Source organism: Urocampus carinirostris, chromosome 11 (assembly GCF_059441175.1).
Source record: "Urocampus carinirostris isolate Australia breed hairy pipefish chromosome 11, RoL_Ucar_1.0, whole genome shotgun sequence".
In the NCBI taxonomy this organism is placed as follows: domain Eukaryota; kingdom Metazoa; phylum Chordata; class Actinopteri; order Syngnathiformes; family Syngnathidae; genus Urocampus; species Urocampus carinirostris.
Genome location: NC_142359.1, coordinates 25,716,538 through 25,737,880, shown reverse-complemented (window position 1 = coordinate 25,737,880; position 21,343 = coordinate 25,716,538). Strand labels below are relative to the sequence as shown.

Below are 21,343 nucleotides of genomic sequence, written 5' to 3'. Positions count from 1 at the left end.
TAGATAGATAGATAGATAGATAGATAGATAGATAGATAGATAGATAGATAGATAGATAGATAGAGATAAAGAGAGAGAGATAGAGAGAGATATAGGGAGATTAAGAGAGGGATAGAGAGAGATATAGAGAGAGAGATAGAGAGATAAAGAGAGGGATAGAGAGAGAGATAGATAGATAGAGAGAGAGAGAGAGAGAGAGGGATAGAAAAAGAGATAGAGAGAGAGATAGAGAGAGATAGAGAGAGAGATAGAGAGAGGGATAGAGAGAGAGATAGAGAGAGAGATAGAGAGAGAGAGAGAGGGATAGAGAGAGAGATAGATAGATAGAGAGAGAGAGAGAGAGAGGGATAGAAAAAGAGATAGAGAGAGAGATAGAGAGAGATAGAGAGAGAGATAGAGAGAGGGATAGAGAGAGAGATAGAGAGAGAGATAGAGAGAGAGAGAGTTAGATAGAGGGATAGAGAGAGAGATAGAGAGAGAGAAAGAGAGATAGTTAGAGAGAGAGAGAGAAAAAGAGAGATAGAGAGAGAGGGATAGAGAAAGGGATAGAGAGAGAGATCGAGAGAGAGAGATAGAGAGAGAGAAAGAGAGAGAGTTAGAGAGAGAGAGAGAGAGAGAGAGAATCACTTGACTTTGGAACGCCACAGAGAGATGTGCAATAGTTACATTTTATTTCGGAGCCATATGTACTCATGAAAAGAGCCATATATGGCTCCCGAGCCATAGGTTCCCTACCCCTGGACTAGACGATGTCTTCAAGAGAGTCAAGTCATTTTTATTTGTGTAGCCCTAAATCACGAAGAGTGTCAAAGGGCTTCACAGATTATTACATTATATTACACAGACTATTTTTCAGCCGACGAGAAGAGTAGGTTATTCATATGCTATGGAGTAGAAGTGAGTGTTAAGCTTAGATTTAAACATTTCCACTGAGGTTGCAGATCGGATCTCAGGGGGAAGAGCATTCCACAGCACCGGGGCCTGAATGAAGAACACTCTCGGACCAGCGGAACACAGCGGATCACCAGAAGACCGGCACTCTCAGATCGTAGGCTTCGGACCGGGACATAGGGGCGAATCAGATCTGAAAGATAAGAGGGAGCAAGTCCATGTATGATTTTGTATAATACTGAAATCACATCTAAGGCTAACTGGGAGCCAATGCAGGTTAGCCAAAATCCATGTTAGTCAAGTCAAGTCATTTTTATTTGTATAGCCCTTAATCACAAAGAGTCTCAAAGGGCTTCACAGGTTAAAAAGATTTACTGGACAGACACATGAAGCCGCTGCGTCTAGACGCGCCGCCATCTTGAAAAAAAAAGTCTCAAATCAAGGTGTGTCCCCGGGACACAACTTTTTGCCACAAAATTGTCATTATGATCTATGATCTGCATTTATATTATGTGATTGTACTTTTTTGTCCTAGTTAGACATTTGTACCAGCTGAAGAGACTTGATTCTAGACTTCGGGAGACCAGAGAGTAGTGCATCACAGTAATCGAGACGGGAGGTAATAAACGCATGAATTATAATTTCTGCATCCGACTGAGACAGTATTGAACGGATTTTAGCAACGTTACGAAGACGGAAGAAAGCGGTTCTAGTAATTTTCTTCACATGTGTTTTAAAGGACAGATCGGGGTCAAATGTGACACCTAAATCTTTAACTGAGTCACTCTGTGTGATGTGACATTTGTCAATGTTCACAGCAGTTTTTGAGAATAAGTCACGGCCTTTAGATGGACCAATGACTAACATTTCGGTCTTTTCAGAGTTAAGACGCAAGAAATTGAGTGACATCCACTCTTTTATCTCAATGAGGCAGGCCTCCAAATTTCCACAGTTTAGTGTGGGAGATTCCTCCAACGGAAGATAGAGTTAAAGTAACTTGCTCTTCAATGGTTTGAAACTATTTTGAATTTTGAAATGTACGTATTAAACAGGTAACTAGAAACACGTGAAGAGAATTCTATGTCCTTTATATTTAAATTCAAAATAATTGGCAACCTGGAAATCTCAATTTATAAAGTGTGAGTTGATGACGTCGGTACGAAGGACATAGAAGAGAGGCGACATTCATTTTTTTTCAATGGTTTGAAATTAGTTTTTAAATCATAAATCTATTTTGTTCAAATCAAACTATGTAAAATACGTGGGGACCAATTTTCTTCAAATTCTGCACTTGAACCTTAAAAAGATCAAACTGTAGATATATGCCTGACGTCACTACCAGACGTCACACGCCATTTTACAATTTTATTTTTACCTGTTATTGTTTATCTATTTTGTGTGTCTGATTCAAAACTCAAACAACTTGACTTGGAAGTATTTTCTTTTCAAAAAATGAAAAGTGGATATTAGGAAAGTGTCACATCAAGTCCGAAGTGACGTTAGCTTTTTTTTTATTCTTTACGTTGAACGATCAAAGAATTAAATATCATAGCAGGATGAGATTGGGATACATTTACAGGAAACACACACAAGAAAAGTCGCGTTTTAGCGTCCTAATGGACGAAAATATATTCATTTCAAAAGTGTTCTTAGACGGGTGCATTTAAGTAACTTTGATAATCAGAGCTTTCGAGGGTCGTCGTGGAACATCGCCTTCTTTCAGGTAACTTTACTTTTCTGTATAAAATTGAAGATTTACATATTTGTAAGGAGTTTCAGGTTGCTAATTCCTCTGCAAGATGATTCTCATCCAAATACAAATTCAATAAACCAGATTTCTTCTGAGTTTATTTTTTGAGATTTACAGTGTCATTTAATGAAAGGATTAAACAAAAAACATACATCCACATGACTGGTATTCACTCTATTAGCAGACGATGTGTTGTCGCCTCCTCGATGTCATTCATCAGATTTCTTGTGAATGTTTCTTTATGCTAGATTCATATGATTATCGTTCCAAACTAAGAATAAAAGAATAAACTCTCAAAAATATATATGCAATAACAAAAAACTGTATCACAGCATCTTTAAGACATCATAGAGCAGAGATTCCCCTCATAGTCTTTGATTTTAGCACTTCTTTCATCTTTTAATACATAGATAAATGCACACATAAACGAAGTATACAGTTTTTATTGTATTATTTAAAAAATACAGTTTTATAAAGCATATTTATTACATAAAATAAACCATATTTACAGGGATTTAGGAAGTTGAATTGACTGAATATATGGGTGGACATTTTTTTCATTTATTATACTAAAAAAAATTAATAAATAAATGAATTTAATTGTATGTGCCAAAACAGAGCCCAGAAACCTGGGCGAAAGATTTGTGAAAATAGCCTTTTTTTAAACATGTATTTATGAATATTTATTTCATATTTGATTTGATATTTGTAGTGAATAGATTCATTTCATCAAATTGGTTGAGAAACACCCAGGATTACAGCCAAATCATACATTACGCATACTATATTTTTGTTTTGATGTAATTATTTTTCAATGTTATTTTAACGTCATTCTAATTTTGTCTTCATTTCCATTCTATTCTATTTTATTGGATTCAATTATATAAGTGTACTCAAATTTTAATGTTAAAGGTGTGGTGCATAGTTAAAGCTGTCCTCAAAAATCTTTTCTCTATTAAGTATGTTTTAACACAATGCCCAACTGAGTTCAAAGAGCCCTAGTGCTTTATTTTCTATTTTCTTTTATCTTACTTTTATTAGGCCTGTTTAAATCATGCATTGCTCTGCAACAATCTTTCTACTTAAAGTGATGATTGAAACCTTACATTTTAAAATGTTGCACCCCACCTCTAATGGTATATCAATTTTATTTTATTTATCAATTTTTCACATCTCATCTCATCTGCCGTACCGCTTATCCTCATTAGGGTCGCGGGGGGGGCTGGAGCCCATCCCAGCCATCTTCGGGCAGTGGGCAGGGTACACCCTGAACTGGTTGCCAGCCAATCGCAGGGCACACGGGGACAGACAACTCATTCGCTCATTCACACCTAGTTATATATTGTTATTGTTAGCTGCTCATGCTTACTTTTTCATTGGCTTTTTCACTGAGTTTTTCACTGGCTTTTTCACAGGCTTCGTTCAGCTGCCCATGCAAGCGAAGATCATGTGATTCAGGCCTCTTCCACTTTTTTCCCCACTTTGTCCTCTGTAGCCACTAATATTACCCACTTGGCAGCAGGGTATGGATAGTCGCTATTGTTATTTGTGTAAATCACTCTTCCACAGCTGCTAATGCAAGCAAATGTCACTAAATTCTGTTCTTCAGAGATTTGGCACTTTTTCAACCATTTTCTTCTCTAGTCACTCATGTTATCCGCTTGGCTTACTGCTATTGTTATCTTTAACCGCTAGGCATATAACTAAGGTTTGTTTTTTTCCCGATATTTTGTTTTGGGTTATTGAGTGTTAAAGTAGAAATCATCACGCCGATTGCCACCTTGTATGTAGCATGTTCCGGAAGGTGCAGGACCGAGCCGCCAGCTGCCTCCAAATGAGGGACAACGGCTCCGACCTTGCTAATCCGGCGCAGCCCCAACTGGGAATCTTTTCGATGTCCACTTTGAAGAAAGTAGACAACAATGATGCTCAACGTCTCAGCCAATTGCCGCGCCAGGGCGCCGTCAACTTGGACTTCAGCGATCTGTCCTACACCATCCAGGAGAGGACCTGCTGCGGGAAGTCAGGTTAAGTCATTGCCTAGCAAACAGAACCCAGATTACCCAACTCTCGGAAAAATGTTCCAATATTGAATATCATTCTGGGGGAAAAAAATGATTTAATTGGTGCTCATGTACAAGCAGTCAATCCCAGTTTCCACTCCAGAGTATTTCGAGAGTTGACCTGATCCAATATTGAATGAATGAATGAAGCTTTTATTTCAAACATAACATAACAAAAGCAAAAACAAAACGACAAATCTAAAAAATGAAATAAAACACACAATGTTATCGTACATGTTCGAAAGGGAGTAGGAAGAAACATATGCTCATTAAATCCTACCCCCTTGAGTCTGTTAATAATTGTGTCTCACAGTTAACTCTTCTGTGTAAATACATGTAGAAAATAAAGTATTATGATAACATAGTTCTCTTGGGTGCTCATGGTAAAACTGACTGCCATGTGGTGTGTGTTGTCCGGTATACAAGTATCTTTGGACCTGCTACCTTAAGGGGTCCGCACCCAGGCAGCAGGACCATCATTTTTAAGTGTCCTGATCTTTGCATTAAAAAGACAAGGTACAGGAGCTTGATTCAGATACCTCCAGCATCAAGCTCCCACTTGTCTACCCTAACTCTGAAATGTGAAGCATACTTCTGTTTTGAGTTCTGTTGAAGCTGTATATCTATGTGATTGTATCCCCATTTATTTAGTTTTTGTTGTGTTTTACTAGCTTCTATCCTCACCTACATATTTATCCACCTCATAGTTTTTTGTTTGTAAATACATGTCGAGATAGTGATGGATTTGCATATGATGGTGACAGTTATATAATAACAATGTTCAACAATAGCAATAGGAATAGACAAATAGTTGATAATGATAACGACAACAACAACAGTATAATACTAGTCATAATAGTCCTTTCAATAATAATAAGCTTAATTATTAGCTTGATCCATCTTAAGATAAGGCTTCTGCACACTTATATTATTTGGATCCCAATACTACTACTTATAATAACAATAATAGTCACATAAATGTTATAAAAATAATTATCATAACAAGAGTTATAATGCCAGATTAATTCAGCTTAGTTTTACCCATCTATTAACCATATAATGCTAGTAATCACTAAATATCATTCATACACCAATTATGACAATAACAACAATAGTTATAAATATTATTATTATTATTATCACAATAATATAATAATGACAATAACAATGTTGATTTGCTTGCATTGAATTGTCTTTATTGTCATTGATATCAACATAGTAAAACATTGACATGGCAATCCAGGGTAAACATGTGAGAAATACTTTAAGGAGAATAAAAAATAAAGACTGTTAGGAGAGATATGCAAAAATAATGACAAAGTAGTGCTTAGAGACTGACCTAAGTCATAGAAGTGCAATGAAAGAACAGCGCATCATAACAGTAGTGCAATAGCAAAAGTCTCAAGATATATATTTTCAGAGTTTTGCATGCTTGTGCAGGGCGGCGATAAGAGAACAATTTTAATTTCATTCTGGTATCAGCCCAAGATATCTGTATTTGATCAATTCCATTATTGGCTCCCATTATTTCAGTCAATTCCTGTTTCTGTTCTTGGAAGATTATTAGGGTTGGTCTGATCTGATATTGATATCCGATATTTCCATTTCAATTCAATTTGAGGGGAGCAGGACTAAGATTACATCTGATAATCCGAACCTGAATCTGGACTCCAAATTCATTATTAGAAAATTTGTAGTGAAAATATTCGATTGGTTGATATTGGTCCGGGCTGCAATATCGGTATCATACTAAGATGAATAAACCATAATTTGTTTTCCATTCTCTATTTCTCTGGATCAGATATGAAAACCCTGTTGAAGAGTCTATCTGGGCAATTCAACAGCAAAGAGCTCACCGCCATCATGGGACCTTCCGGAGCCGGCAAATCCTCCATGATGAATGTCCTGGCGGGTTACAGGTATAAAGGCCGGGCTGGGACGCAAGTCCTCCAAATGGGTTTTTCTGCATTGGTCTAAATCCTTCGCAGGGAGACGGGCATGAGCGGCAAAATCCTGGTCAACGGTCATCCCAGAGACTTGAAAAAATTCCAAAAGATGTCCTGCTACATCATGCAAAGCGATGTGCTTATGCCGCACCTATCCACCAAGGAGGCCATGATGGTATATTTATAAAAACTAATAAAGTATTAAAAACAATGGAAAAAGTGCTGAAAATGAACAAAAAATTTCAGAGTCAGAAAAGAGGGTAGGCCCTAACGTTTCACAACAAGCTTTATTGCGGAAGCGGAGAAGTCAGGTGCAGGAAAACAAATTCCAGCGATTTGGCGATCGCTGGGCATGAGAAGCAGGAAGCCTACGAGATCGTAGCGTGGTCTGAATGCGGAAACGAGTGGAGTAGCCGAGACGGGCGATCGGAGCGTGGTCGATGTGCAAAACTGGGTCAAGTAGCCGGAGCAGGAGATCTGGGCGAGGTTGTTGGACAAAACAGATGAAGTGGTCGGAGACGATTGGGAAGTCAGGGACACACGAGCAGGATACAAGTGAGGACGGGACAGACAGGATCGATACTGGATACAAGATACGGAATAACGGGGCTTGGATCAGGGATTGATATAAGATACAGGATACTGGACAGGCGGGATCGATAATGAGCAGGATACCGGACAGGATACAGGCTACGGGGCTAAGATCAGGGATCGATACAGGATACGGAACAGACAGGACCCATAGTCAAAACGCTTGCCTTGCAAGTGCGGAGGTTTGTTGATGGACCGACAAGGAGGGAATGAGAGTACTGAGCTTAAATAGGAGGGGAACCAGTCAGGAAACGAGCAGCAACTGGAGCCCAATGAGCTAGAAAAGTATAATAAAGAATTGTCTCAAAACAAGCACTTGGTTTAATAAATGATAAATAAATACATAAATGAATAAATATTGAACCCTAAAAAATGGAACCCTCTGTTTTCTGTATATTAGGTGGCCGCCAATCTGAAACTCAATGAGCCCATAAACGTCAAGAAGATAATCGTAAGTCTTTTCATGTCAAGTATCGCTTTTGGGATTGTTTTGCTGATTACGATTCCTGGTTGGTCACAGGTGAATGAACTTCTGAGTTCTTTGGGTCTGACCGACTGCGCTGAAACCCGAACTGAAAATTTGTCGGGGGGCCAGTCCAAAAGGTTGGCCATTGCTCTGGAGCTGGTCAACAATCCACCGGTCATGTTCTTGGATGAGCCCATCAGGTGTGATGTTCCATGATGACGTCTTCAATTATTAATTCTCTCAAATTACAAAGTCAGCTTTTAAATGTCATTGTTTTTGTCCCGTTTTTATTTTCTAATGTTGGAAATAGTTTTCATTCATTTTTAAATGTACCCCAAAATTTCATGTCCATGATGTTTTATAGTTTTATTGACATAATTTACTTTTTAGAATAGAATAGAATAGAATAGAATAGAATAGAATAGAATAGAATATGCCTTTATTTTCATTGTTACAACATGGGATATGCTGTGACAACAAAATTGGACGACTCTAGTTCCACGGTGGTTTTCACTTTCATAGACTGGCTTTAAATTTTGTTGCCCGGATTTCAGTTAGATGAAACTTAAGGTCAATAAATCTTAAACAGTCAATAAAACCGAATGCAAGTCATTGAGACTGAGTCAATAAAACTTAAATTCAGCTTTAAATAAGGAAAACCAATCAATAACACAGATATCTAGTCCATAAAACTGAAAGCTGGTCTATGAAACTGAGATCTAGTCTCTTAAATTGAAAGCAAAATAATAATACTAAAATTTGTTCAATGAAACGGAATCAAACTGAAAGCTGGTCATTAAGATTAAAAGCCTTTCTATAAAACTGAGAGCTGGTCAGTGTAACTGAAAGTCAATCAAAAAAAACTGAAAGCCAGTCTATGAAACTGAAATCAGATTGACATTTCGAGTGACGTACGTTATGACTCAGTCTACAGTTTGAATTTGTGCATTTGTGTCTCAGTGGGTTGGACAGCGCAACGTCCATCCAGGTGATCTCTCTCCTCAAATGTCTCGCTAAAGGGGGACGGACCATCATCTGCACCATCACCCACCTAGAATGGGACCGCTTTCAAATGTTCGACAAGGTAATAGATTTTGGGTTTAATTCGCTCTTTAAATCATTCATTCATCTGAAGAGATGAGTTTCATATTTCTATCAAGACCAACACAGTAAGAAAAACCTTTGCGTTTTATGATCTGAAGTCAAGAGTTTGTGTTACACATGGGGCACTAATATATGGTCGGGCATGACTTTAGGGAACCTCTTTTTTAACTTTGAAGTTCAATTGCACCTCCACTACACTAGGAGGCAGTGACATTCTTAGTGGCAGAGTCTTTTGTTTACATTTAACCTCCACGCAGAACATTAATCACAGGGTATAATCATAGAGTATGAAGTGTAGACATTCAGTGTAGCCTGCCCTCAAGTGACCCAATTAGAAAAAAACAACACTGATGCGGGGACAGGTGAGGAGAGACAAGGTTAGGAGTCTCCTCCCTTAGCACTTCACTGCGACCTTAGAGGGAGCCGAGCAAAGACTGGTGTGCTTGCTATGTTAAAAATATTGGCAGCGGACAGCACAAAGCCAAATGAATTAAGCTGTCACTTAAAGACATTACAACCTAATTACACTGATAAGACGCTGGAGTATTCCTGCAGCGAAAATGTGCAGAGCAGCAAAGATTTGGCATGGTGAAGTGTTACCATTAATATATCCATCCATCCATTGTCTACAACGCTTATCCACCATAGGGTCGCGGGGGCGCTGGAGCCCATCCCAGCTATCTTCGGGCATAGGGCAGGGGACACCCTAAATTGTTTGCCAGCCAGTCGCAGGGCACACAGGGACAGACAATTCGCCCGCTCATTCATACCTAGGGACAATTTGGACCGGCCAATTAACCTAACATGCATGTTTTTGGAATGTGGGAGGAAACTGGAGTACCCGGAGGAAACCCACCCAAGCACGGGGAGAACATGCAAACTCCACACAAGGTGTTCGATCTCATGACCTCAGAACTGTGCCGCACACGTGCTAACCACTGCTCCGCCGTGCTGCCCACCATTAATATAGAGCAATCTTGATTTAATTCCCACCAATATTATGTAAGGGGGCTTGCACGAGGGAGTTTCTTCTTCCGAGGGCGGGCTTGAAAGAAAATAATTGAGAAGATTAAGGTTAAGGGTTAGCGTTAAGGGTTAATTTGGTGGATTAGGAATTGAGGCTAGGGTTAGGAGTTATGGGGTTAAGATTAGGACGTCCGGGGTTTGGATTTGGGTTCCTCGGTTAGGGATAGGTGTGATGGTTTGGGGTAATAGGTTCGGGTTAGGGGTGTAGGTTAGGAGTTATAGGTTTAGGGGGTTAACGTTAGTGGGTTAGGGTTAGAGAGATAGGAGGTTATTGGGGTGGACTTAAGGGTCAGGGTTACTGGGTTAGTGATAAAGGTTGGAATTTATGGAGTAAGTAGTTAGGTTTGTTGGTTAGGTTGCCCCTTGCTTGGGGTAAGGGTTGGCACTAGGGGTTCAAGTCAGGGAGGTAGGATTAGGAGTTATTAGGGGGTTATGGTTAGCAGGTTATGGGTTGGCGCTAGAGGGTAGGGATTTGGGTTAGGAGTTATGGGTTTAAGCATAGGGGGTTAGTTGTTAAATTAGTTGACTATGGTTAGGGGGTTGGGAGGATAGGGTGATGGTTACTGTGTTCGATTAAGGGGCTTGAGTTCCCGACAATCATGTTCGTATGTTTCAAAATATTCCACGTGCCATGGAACTCGAGAAAATATTAAGTTAACTTTTTTAAGTTGACTTTTGACCCGATATTCCCTAGAGCTGTGATGTCATCGGATGACAACAGGGAATCAAAACTATTGCGCGTCCCGTTGAAAAACAGACGGCGATCAGAGTAATGCATAACACTTACTTCTGCTTGGAATAATGGGAACGTTGCTTACCTTGTCGCTGGGGGCCTTCTGACTGATTTGTCTGAGTTGCGTGCTTTGATCATCAAAAGCTGCGTGGGGTAAGTTTACCTGCCTTCGTGAACAGCGTGTGTTCTTTTTTACCTTCGCCTACCTTTTGAGTATGTGATTGTGACTTTTCTTTTTGTGTTTTTCGAAGGTTGTTTTGCAATTAATATGGTATAGTACTGATAGCTCCTCGTTAGCGTGGGGATCCCGTAGGCTTCCAGTTTCCGTTAGCAGTAGGCTAGCTGGCTAGCCTGCCATGCACATTGTTTTTCCCTGGCCAGGTTTATGTTTGTTGCCATGGTAGTTTTTTGTTATTGGCTTTGGTTATCCTGGTTGCTTACTGCATGTTCATTTCTGCATGTTTTGTTTCTGCCGATCGGTCCCGGTTGTCCTTTTAGCAGCCAGCTAGCCTTCCGTGTACCTGACTACCTAGCCCCTTTTAGCACTCTTATTTTTGCCCGTTTGCCGCATTTTGGCTGCTCGCCTTTTAGTGTACCATTGCTGCACCCACCTGCGACACAACGCCTAAGCATTTCTCACAAAAATTACCAGAACCGTGCTTATAAAACTATAAACCCTTCTGACTAATTATTATGTAAACCAATATGGTGACTGCCTTGCTTTGGTGCTGGTGTTCTTCACGTGACGCTCAGGTTTTCAAAGACGAGACTGACTGTTTTCAAAATGCATTATCTCGAAAATAAATGGAATATGCCAATGAAATATACTGTATATAGATATTATGCCAAAAACATGTCTTATTTTCTCACATTTTAGATGTTTTAGAATTTGGGTATCCCTTTAAGGGGTGAAAGATAAAGGTTAGTAGTGAGGGGAGTGGGCTAGGGTTAAAGGGTTAGGGTTTGTGAGGTTGGGGGAGGGAAGCAGCTGCGGTACCTGTGCTTTGTTTAAAACTTGGCACCTTACAAGCTGAAGTTGCTCTCTTCTCCCCATCAGTTGTACATCCTGAGTCAAGGCCAATGCATCTACCAGGGGACGGTGCAACACTTGATGCCTCACCTGAGCCAACTCAACCTGATTTGCCCTCAGTATTACAACCCGGCCAATTTCAGTGAGCGTTGCGAGAACCCGTCTGCTTTCTTCGGCCTGTTATTACCCCGGTTTCCCCCTTCAGTCATCAACGTAGCGACTGGGACGCACGGGGACATGCACGCCATCTTGTTCGAGGCGGCACAAGGGAGTCAATGTTGTGAGGACAGCAAGAGAAACTTGGGGGGAGAGGACGCTCACTCCTCCGATAGCGAATTGGTAAGACATCCCGAAGACTTGGAACAGTTCTAGATTTCAGATGTCAGAAAAATACTTTTTTTTTCAGTTCATAATTTATATCTGAATTACTTGAATTTAGATGCTACAAAAGATAAGCAGTGCGGAGTGTGGTAGGATGGATCGATGGAAAAAATAAATACATACATTTGTATAAAAATGAAGAAACAATGAAATAAATAATACATTATAACAAACTATGTAGTATAATATTATGATAAACAAAAAAAAAAAAATTATCTTTAATTAAAAAGTAAAAATAAAATGAAAAAAAAATTCAAAAAATATCTCAAACAGTAAATGGCAATAATACAATATAATACAATGATAAAAATATGGAATACAATTTAAAAATGGAGGATAAAATAACGTGTTTTATTTTTGAAAATGAAAAAAAAGTTGTAAAAGTACATATTACATGCATTTTAAAAGAACGAGAAATGGAAGATGAGAATGAATAAATCAAATAATAAATTATATATACATATACAAAATATATAATATTATTGATGAAAATGAGTTACTTATTGGGTTTTTTTTAAATACAGGATTAAAAGAAAGTGTAAAAATTTAGAAAGAATAAGATAAAAAAAAAAAATTTTTTTTTGCTACGGTATTTCAATTAGTAAAAAATGAACAAAAAATAATTTTCAAAGTAACTAATTCAAAAATAATAGAATATAGAATAATTAACTCCCCCCAAAAACTAAAAAAGTTCTTTGATAAACATTTCTTTCTGCAGTCATTGGCTCCCCTGCCCAATGCTCGAGACTTTGCCACCAGTACCTTGCAACAGTTCTACATCCTCTTCAAAAGAAACCTGGTATTCATATGCAGAGACGCGGTAAGACTTTTCCATCCCAAAGAGTTCTGAGACTATTGTGAGGATTGTGATTGAAGTTACGGTCTCTGAAGGTTCTGACCCACCTCCGAGTGGCCTCCCACATCGTGATCGGCATCTTGATCGGTCTCCTTTTCCTCGATATCGGAAACGACGCCCAACATGCCTTCGACAACACCGGCACTCTTTTCTTCTCCATGCTGTTCCTGATGTTCGGCGCCCTGATGCCAACCGTCCTCACTTGTGAGCAATGCAGAAGGTGGAGGGACTCATTAAGGTGGCACGCTTAGAACCAATTGGGTTTTTTTGTTGGCCAGTTCCTCTGGAGATGTCGGTTTTTGTCAGGGAACATTTGAACTCCTGGTACAGCCTCAATGCCTACTACATGGCCAAAAGCTGTGCGGACATCCCCTTTCAGGTAAGATTTGCAGCACCTTGTTTTTTTTTGTATCGATGGTCGTGTACCTTCCCGGAACTTTTCAGTTTATCCTTTGCTATTCACTTGTTCTTTCTTCTCCTGGAATATCTACCTTTTCGGGCCTTTTCTAGATCTTCCTTTTTGTGGATCTGTATCCCCTTTTCTCATTTAACCATCTATTTACGTGACCTCTTTCTGGATTTTTATCCCTTTCTGCTTTTGTATCTGGATTTTCTTTGTACATGTATTGGATTTTTCTATTCCCCAAATGACACTTTTTCTGCAATTTTCTGTCCCTCCTTTTTTCAGGATTTCCGTTATATCTTTCTTCCCTTTTGTGTCAGAGACCAGAAATGGAGACAGGACCCACTTGCGTTCGTTTTAGTAAGCTTTATTTAGAAGGAGGAAAGGGCTTGCACCCACGATCCGGTGATCGTCGGTCACGGGTACCCAATCGCTTTGAACGCAGAAGTGGCACTTCCGTGGTGAGCGAAGGCAGTGTTGATAGTGGGGAAAGAACATGGCCAGGACGGTTGAGCAGAAATGTAATCGGGTTGATAAACTGCTCCACGAGACGCGTCGGGAAAGGAAGCTACTGGTCCGGTATGCCCCCGGGTTGCAGGACAGGCGGAGTCATGCCCCCATTGGAGAACCTCTGATTCATGGCGAACAGTTCTCTGTCTCCCACGTCGTAGTTGCACTCAGTAGGGGACAAGTGCCGTGTTGTCCTCGGCCGACCTCTGGGACAAGACCGCACCAACCCCAACATCTACCACGAGTTGACATTCGGGGTCAGGCACCTGGAAAATGGGAGCCATGGAGAAGTGGGCTTTAAGGGTGGTGAAGGAGTATTTGGCCACTGGAGACCATCGGAACGGCTCCTTGGGACTAGTGAGAGCCGTGAGGGGGGCTGCCACCGAACTGTAATTCCTAATGAACAGGCGGTAGAAGTTGGCAAACCCGAAGAACTGCTGGAGTTTCTTGCGGCAGTCGGGGACGGGCCAGAAAGTGACTGTCGATTCCTTGGCGGGGTCCATTTGAAGCCTCCCCTCCGCCACGATTTTTCCCAGGAAGGCCACGGTTTTTGCCGTGGAACTTTACAGCCTTGACGAAGAGCAAGTTCTCCGGGAGACGACGAAGGATGAGCTGGACGTGCTGCGTTAGGATGTCATCCAGGTAAAAGAAACACGAACCGGTTAAGCACGTCACGCAGCACGTCGTTGATGAGAGACTGGAAGACGGCGGGGGCATTAGTCTAAATTAGAGGTAAGATCGGGCCCAAAAAAAGCACCCGAGCCCGACGCAGGCCCGAGGGGTATTAAACCCGACCCGGACCGAGCCCGACTAATTAACTGGATTTGCTGGCCCGGCCCGAGGGGGCCCGAAATTACATATTTTATTTATAAGGAGGGGTGATTTATGATAACAAATTAAACTCTGCCTTTTGTTACAACATCTAGGCCTAAGTTAAATGAAACTGTATAAACATTTACATCATTTTTTGAGGTAGCGAAAACATTTAAGGGCGTCCGTCATTTTGACGACTTGATCATTGGGCCATAATCCACAGCAGCAGTAGTAGTACGTCCTTAAGATTTTAGCGCGGCACTATCATTGAGGGGGTGTTGACGTGTTGTGCCCTTTTCCGACTCCTATGCAAATCCCCCCCCCCCTGATCGTATTCTATATAAAACGCTTATTAAAACAATAAAGCGAGCTAATTATAATAATTGGGAGATCCTAGTCTATATAACGCGTTTATTTAAACAATAAAGCGTGATTTTATTCTGCAAATTGCGTTTTTTAACGCGGATGAAAATGTCACCAACGTCAATGTACACTTCCGACAAAAGCGATCGTATTCTATATAAAACGCTTATTAAAACTCTTACCAGAGTGCGTTTTCCTCGTCAGTTCTCCTCTCTTGAGTTTATCATTAACTTCTTGTTGGTCCGACTCCATATCGGGGATACCAGGCCAAAATCACGCGAATTTGCGGAGGGGAAGATTATTAAGAGGACAGCATTCACGTCACGTCACGTGCACAGAGCATGCTCTGGCTCCGTTAAAAGCAATTACAGCTCCTTCTCCGTTTTATCCAAATTATTTATTTTATAACAAGTATTCCTTGGTCTAGTATCCATACATAGTTTAAGTATATATTTTTAATGAACATATATTTATAATTATTAATTAATTTAAAAAAAAAAAAAAAAAAAAAAAAGCAGGACCGAACCCGACCCGACCCGACCGTATGACTGACATTTCAGGCCCGACCCGGCCCGAAATTGCCTCGGGTTCGGGTTCGGGCTCGGGCCATGAATCTTAGCTCTAGTCTAAATACCAAATACTCGTAGTAGGATTGTTGAATGCTGTCTTCCACTCGTCTCCCTCCCGGATACGAACCAGATGAGAAGCATTGCAGTGTTCTAGTTTGTTGAATACCGTGGCCCCCTAAAGCAGTTTGAAGGCGGAGGAGAGAGGAAGTAAGTGGTAAGGCGGGGCGTGGGACACCAACTCGTCTTTCATATAGTCTGCCAAGTTGTGGAAGTAGTCAAGTCAAGTCATTTGTATTTGTATAGCCCTAAATCACGAAGAGTCTCAAAGGGCTTCACAGGTTACTGCACTATATTAAACAGACTATAGAAGAGTAAGTTATTCGTATGCTATGGAGTAGAAGTGAGTTTTAAGCTTAGATTTAAACATTTCCACTGAGGTTGCAGATCGGATCTCAGCGGGAAGAGCGTTCCACAGCACTGGTGCCCGGATGGAGAACGCTCTCGAACCAGCGGAACACTTCTTTGCTCTTGGGATCACCAGAAGACCGGCACTCTCAGATCGTAGGCTTCGGACCGGGACATAGGGGCAAATCAAATCCGAGAGATAAGAGGGAGAAAGTCCATGTATAACTTTGTATAATACTAAGAGGACCTTAAAATCACATCTAAGGCTAACTGAGAGCCAATGCAGGTTAGCCCGAATCGGTGTTATGTGATCGTACTTTTTTGTCCTAGTTAAAAGCCTCGCTGCAGCATTTTGTACCAGCTGAAGAGACTTGATTCTAGACTTCGGGAGACCAGAGAGTAGTGCATTACAGTAATCGAGACGGGAGGTAACAAACGCATGAATTATAATTTCCGCATCCGACTGAGACAGTATCGAACGAATTTTAGCAATGTTACGAAGATGGAAGAAAGCGGCTCTAGTAATTTTCTTTACATGTGTTTCAAAAGTAGGAGTCCACTAACGCCTCCGCGTTCCAATCACTCCTGCTTGCTAACGTCCGAAGGTCAATCGAAAAGTCGGGCATCGTGCGCCTCCCCTGGCATATGTTCATCAGCGATCTCGACGCGTCAGCTGATGAGGATCCCGTGTCCAACACCTTGAGGATTTCCTGTGCCATGAGATCGAACGAGGAACACGCGACCGATCCCCGTTCAAATTCTGCCGTTCCACAGGGTGGAGCCCTCCCGGCCGGACAAGTGGTTGATAGTAAAAGCCACCTTGGCCGCTTCGGATGCGAAGTTACGGAGTTGCAAGTCGAAAATGAGCCGTCAGTTTACGAGGAATGCGCGTACTTGAGCGGGATCGCCACAAAATGTCTCCAGAGCACCCACTCGCGGCTCCACCACTCCAATGGCGGGTATGTTAGGAATTACTGGGGGTTGTCTTGACAGCAGCTCCGACGACTTTGTCACTTGCTTGTGCAAGAGGTGTTGATGTTGCTGGACTTGTTGCAGGAGAGTGGCGACGTCACTCAAGACTCGTTGGACCGCGCCCTCGGCCCAATGCAAGCATTGCAAGCCAGAGGGAGTCTCCGAGTTTTTTTTTCCTTTATGCTGATTATCCAGACATTATATCCATCTAACTAGCCTTTGTGCTGGATATTTCTATGTAGCAGCCTTTTTATGGGAGTTTCTATCTGATTTTTTCTGGGTTTTTCCATCTTCGCCTTTACTGGATTTTTCCGTCAATCTTATTACCTCTTTTCTGCATTTTCTCGTTAGCCACTCTTTTTTGCTGGATATTTCGATCTTTGTGCCTTTTCCCCCCTTATTTTAGACGTTTTTTCCTTCTGGGTTTTCCTATTTGCCCCATTTCTAGATATTTATATATGTCTAGTTGCCCGTGAATGTTTTTTTCTAGCAGGCTAACTGTTTTGCTGGATTTTTCTATCCCCCTTTTCAGATATTCTATCTGTCTTGTGGCACCAGAAAGAGGCCAAAAAGAATGAATTCCGTAGTAATATTAGCAAACAAGTACAAATATGATATTCTCTTGCAGATTATCTGTCCAGTCCTGTACTGCAGCATCGTTTACTGGATGACGAGCCAGCCTCCAGAAGCGATTCGGTTCCTGCTGTTCCTGGCCTTATCCACAGCCATCCCGATGGTGGCGCAGTCCCTAGGGCTGCTCATCGGGGTGGTGTCTCCTTCACCACAGGTCGATCTTTCTATAAATAGAAAATCCGGATCCGTAAAAGGAAAATGGTGGATCAAAAGAACCTAAGAAAGACAGATATTCACCTTCCGGATCTGGATTCGCTATCGTTAGAGGCTTCTGTTTTATTCATTTGATTTCTTTGTCATCAATGATAACTCCCAGGTGGCGACCTTCGCTGGACCGATCACAGCCATCCCCATCATCCTTTTTTCTGGCTTTTTTGTGAATTTCAGCACTATTCCGTACTACCTGCAATGGACCTCCTACGTCTCCTACGTCAGGTAACACCTTATTAATGAACTTCCATTTCTGAATTTGTTTCTTTTTATATAAACTCATATTAAAGAAAATACGCAACTACAAGAAATAATATTGAAAACAAAGAAAAGCAACTAAAACAAATAAAATAACATACTTAACTAAAAGAAATTTAGGACTTTGTATACAATTACAAAAAATGTTAAACTTAAAATTCGATATTTATCTACCTAACCTGGTCATAATCCCTCGGGATGAGTGACTGACAGCAAGACAAACACATATACAAAAACAAAAAAAAGAAAAAGTAGTAAAAAAACAAAATATTTGACCATGGCCAAACCAAATGCCCATGCTCGGCACCCAAGTTGGTCATGCTTTCGTCCCTCCAGATGAAACGGGACACAAGAAAGCGGCCACGTCACTCGGGTCAGGGTGACACAACACACTCTTCTGTTTAACAGCAGGGCCCAACAGCTTTCACCGGTTTACCCCTGCCGCAACATACAGGTGCCCTGCCCATCCCTTGGGAAGTGTCCAAACATCCCACTATCCTTTCACAACACCTGTCCACTCATTCCTATCACCAACAATCTGAAAGTAAATGGTGCGCTACAAAGCTTGAAGTTTTCCATCAAATCTGGTGTGATAGTTTGTTGAAGTATAAAGCGGCCCTGGCCTCTGCAAAATCAGCCTACCTTTCAAAGGTGATTGCGTCACAAAAGAACAATCCCAAGTTCCTTTTCTACACTGTAGCATCGCTTACAAGGCAACAGACTATCCCAGATAGCTCCACTCATTCTGCCCACGACATAATGGTCTTCTTTACTAAGAAGATCCAAAGCATACAGGAAGAAATCGCTTAAGACAGTATTCATTCAACATATACTAAAGCACTCAAATCTATAGATGCACGATATGGTGGCTGTCCAGGGATTTTTTCCCGTTTTAGTGAACTGTCACTCGATACTCTTAAACAGATGGTGAATACGGCCAAACCGACGACTTGCCAGTTCGACCCGCTTCCAGGTTCACTTATTAAAGGTGTGTTTGGCGTTCTTGCACCTTCAGTTCTAAATATTTTAAACATATCACTCTCCTCAGGTGTAGTTCCATCGGCTTTTAAGTCCGCCGTCATTAAACCCACACTGAAACCACCCAACCTTGATCCAGAAAACTTATGTAATTATAGACCTGTGTCAAACCTACCGTTTCTTTCTAAAATACTTGAAAAAGTAGTGGCACAGCAGCTGAATGACTTCATGTCCGAGAACAATCTCTTTGAATCAATGCAATCAGGATTCAGGGCTAACCACTCTACTGAGACAGCTCTGATTAAGGTAACCAACGATTATCTCCTTTTGAAAAATAGTAAATTAAAGCAATGAACTTGAATCGAAACATGTTCTTGTGCTGCATCGTCCTCAATACGACTACATCAATTTGACTCTGGGGGAAAATACAACAAATAACGCGAAACAAAAAGTATAAACTTAGGGAATTATTTGTGGTTCTGGATTGGCGGTCTTTGGTCAAAGAGATCCCGTTCGTCTCCATCTCACGGCCCACCTGGTTCTCTGGTTGCAAACCCTATCTTTCCCTCTCAGGTACGGCTTCGAGGGCGTGATCCTGTCCATTTACGGAATGAACCGAAGCGATCTTCAGTGCGACGTGGAGCAATGTAATTTCCAGGACCCGCAACAAATTATACACTTGCTGGACGTGGAGGACGCCGAACTCTACGTGGATTTTATCGTCTTGGGAATTTTTTTTCTTCTCATCCGCGTGGCCACCTATTTGTTCCTGCGCTACAAAATATCCTCCAATCGCTGACCTATGCTAATGACCATTAGCCGTTGTTTGTGCACGTAACTCAGGTGAAATTCTTGAAAAAGTCACCGTTTTTGCTTTGCTTTGTCCTGGTTCAGGCAAGCGTTATTGTTTTCATCTCATCTCCTTTAGATGATATTATGTCCTTGCTTTCCGGATTCCCGTAAAGAGAATTGCTGGTGATGGTCTTTAATCTTTTGTAGAATATAGCCTGACACATGGTTGGTTATGCACGTGACAAAAATAAAAACCTTGAAAAAGTCAAATTTGTCCTGTTTATTTCTCTCTCTGGCAAAGATGTGTTGATGAATGCTTTTAGCTTCTCTCGTTAATTATTGTAATTTCCTGCTCACTGCGTCCCTAAAAATAGGTTATTGTAATTCTCAGCTTCTTGGACTCCCCGAAAATAGATTGTGTCAATTTTTCAGGTCTGAGGAATCCCGAAAAATAGATGAGTGTATTTCCCTTCTCTCTGGAATCCCCCGAAATAGGTTATTTTAATTCGGTCTGATGAAGCCTTGCCAGTTACGAAGACCGAACCAGAACGGAGGTAGAAAGGGAGAACTCATATGAGAAGACGATCATAACTTTCTATAACAAAATAAAAGTCGTGCAAAACTCCGGAACAAAACAGAACAAAAACCATCTTACACCCAGAACAAGCAAGTACGGGATTCCTCCCACTCAAACTAAACAGGACAGGGCATAACAGAACGGAAAATGTGTAATGAGCCAACACCCGCAATACCCACAACCCAACCTTAAGTAGCACACACGCAAATGAGCTGATTTACTGCAGCCGGTGCCCAGGGGGCGGGACCAACCGGTCGCCATGGCGACCATGCTGGCCATGACATTGCCTAGACTCCCCAGAAATAGATTTGTATTACCGGTTCTGAAGACTCTTGAAATTTTGATGATTTTAACTCCCTGCTCGCTGGATTTTTCAAAGTAGATTTTTGATATTTTTATATGATAATTCCCAGCTCGGGGCAGCACGGCGGCGCAGTGGTTAGCGCTTGTGCGGCACAGTTCATGTCATGGGAACCTGTCGTGGGTTCAAATCCAGCTCCGGACTTCCTGTGTGGAGTTTGTATGTTCTCCCCGCGCTTGTGTGGGTTTCCTCCGGGTTCCAAAAACATGCCTTTCAGGTGAATTGGCCCGTCCAAATTGTCCATAGGTGTGAATGAGCGAATGAATTGTCTGTCCCTGTGTGCCCTGCGATTGGCTGGCAACAAGTTCAGGGTGTCCCCTGCCCACTGCCCGCAGATGGCTGGGATGGGCCCATGAGAAGAAAAATGGTAACCATGTCTCCTCGGTTGGTATTTTTCTTGTGCTTTGCAACACTTGTTTTCGGTGGCACTACACAATACAGCGACATCTAGTGGTGAAATATCACACAGTGTGGTCAAATATCACACAGTGTCCCTTTAGAGTTTAAGTTTTGCCGGTAAAACTCAACTTCCCTTTCCATAAACGATGATTGAAGGATTTCGGGTTTACTTGGTGGGACAAATATGAGCTCATCCTCAAATAGAAGCTCCTTTGTGAGTCCAATGTGGCTTGATTTGGAAATCTTCATTGCCTGGGGGGGGT

The 21,343-nt window shown here is 41.4% G+C and overlaps 2 protein-coding genes and 1 long non-coding RNA gene across 6 annotated transcripts in view; 1 reads left to right on the top strand and 2 right to left on the bottom strand.

Moving 5' to 3' along the window:
• Positions 1–667: 667 nt before the first annotated feature.
• Positions 668–21,343, bottom strand: part of LOC148356913 (ATP-binding cassette sub-family G member 1-like) — a 162,937-nt gene continuing 142,261 nt past the window's right edge. The window contains exon 3 of the mRNA XM_088348352.1: positions 668–1,084. Within this exon, the coding sequence (XP_088204478.1) occupies positions 1,079–1,084 (6 nt within the window). The 3' untranslated portion in view covers positions 668–1,078. The remainder of the gene's footprint in view (positions 1,085–21,343) is intronic.
• Positions 1,799–20,013, top strand: LOC148356926 (ATP-binding cassette sub-family G member 4-like). 4 transcript variants are annotated; one of them, XM_088348348.1, is made up of 16 exons: positions 2,276–2,614; positions 4,057–4,164; positions 4,433–4,668; positions 6,506–6,623; positions 6,693–6,825; positions 7,642–7,692; positions 7,762–7,907; positions 8,668–8,791; positions 11,628–11,742; positions 11,806–11,939; positions 12,700–12,801; positions 12,873–13,041; positions 13,116–13,216; positions 17,501–17,659; positions 17,822–17,940; positions 19,525–20,013. In XM_088348348.1, exons 3-16 carry the CDS (start codon positions 4,434–4,436, stop codon positions 19,748–19,750), a joined length of 1,932 nt encoding a protein of 643 aa, XP_088204474.1. In that variant the 5' UTR covers positions 2,276–2,614; positions 4,057–4,164; position 4,433; the 3' UTR covers positions 19,751–20,013. The 4 variants fall into 4 exon arrangements, with proteins under 4 accessions (XP_088204476.1, XP_088204474.1, XP_088204472.1 ...); XM_088348350.1 differs by lacking the exons at positions 2,276–2,614; positions 4,057–4,164 and adding an exon at positions 1,799–1,928; XM_088348346.1 differs by lacking the exon at positions 4,057–4,164 and having other exon boundaries at positions 2,277–2,614.
• On the bottom strand, positions 17,297–18,652 carry LOC148356927 (uncharacterized). The gene is made up of 2 exons (XR_015852105.1): positions 17,743–18,652; positions 17,297–17,669 (listed from the first exon to the last, which is right to left on the bottom strand). It is a non-coding gene; the product is annotated as an uncharacterized LOC148356927 (long non-coding RNA).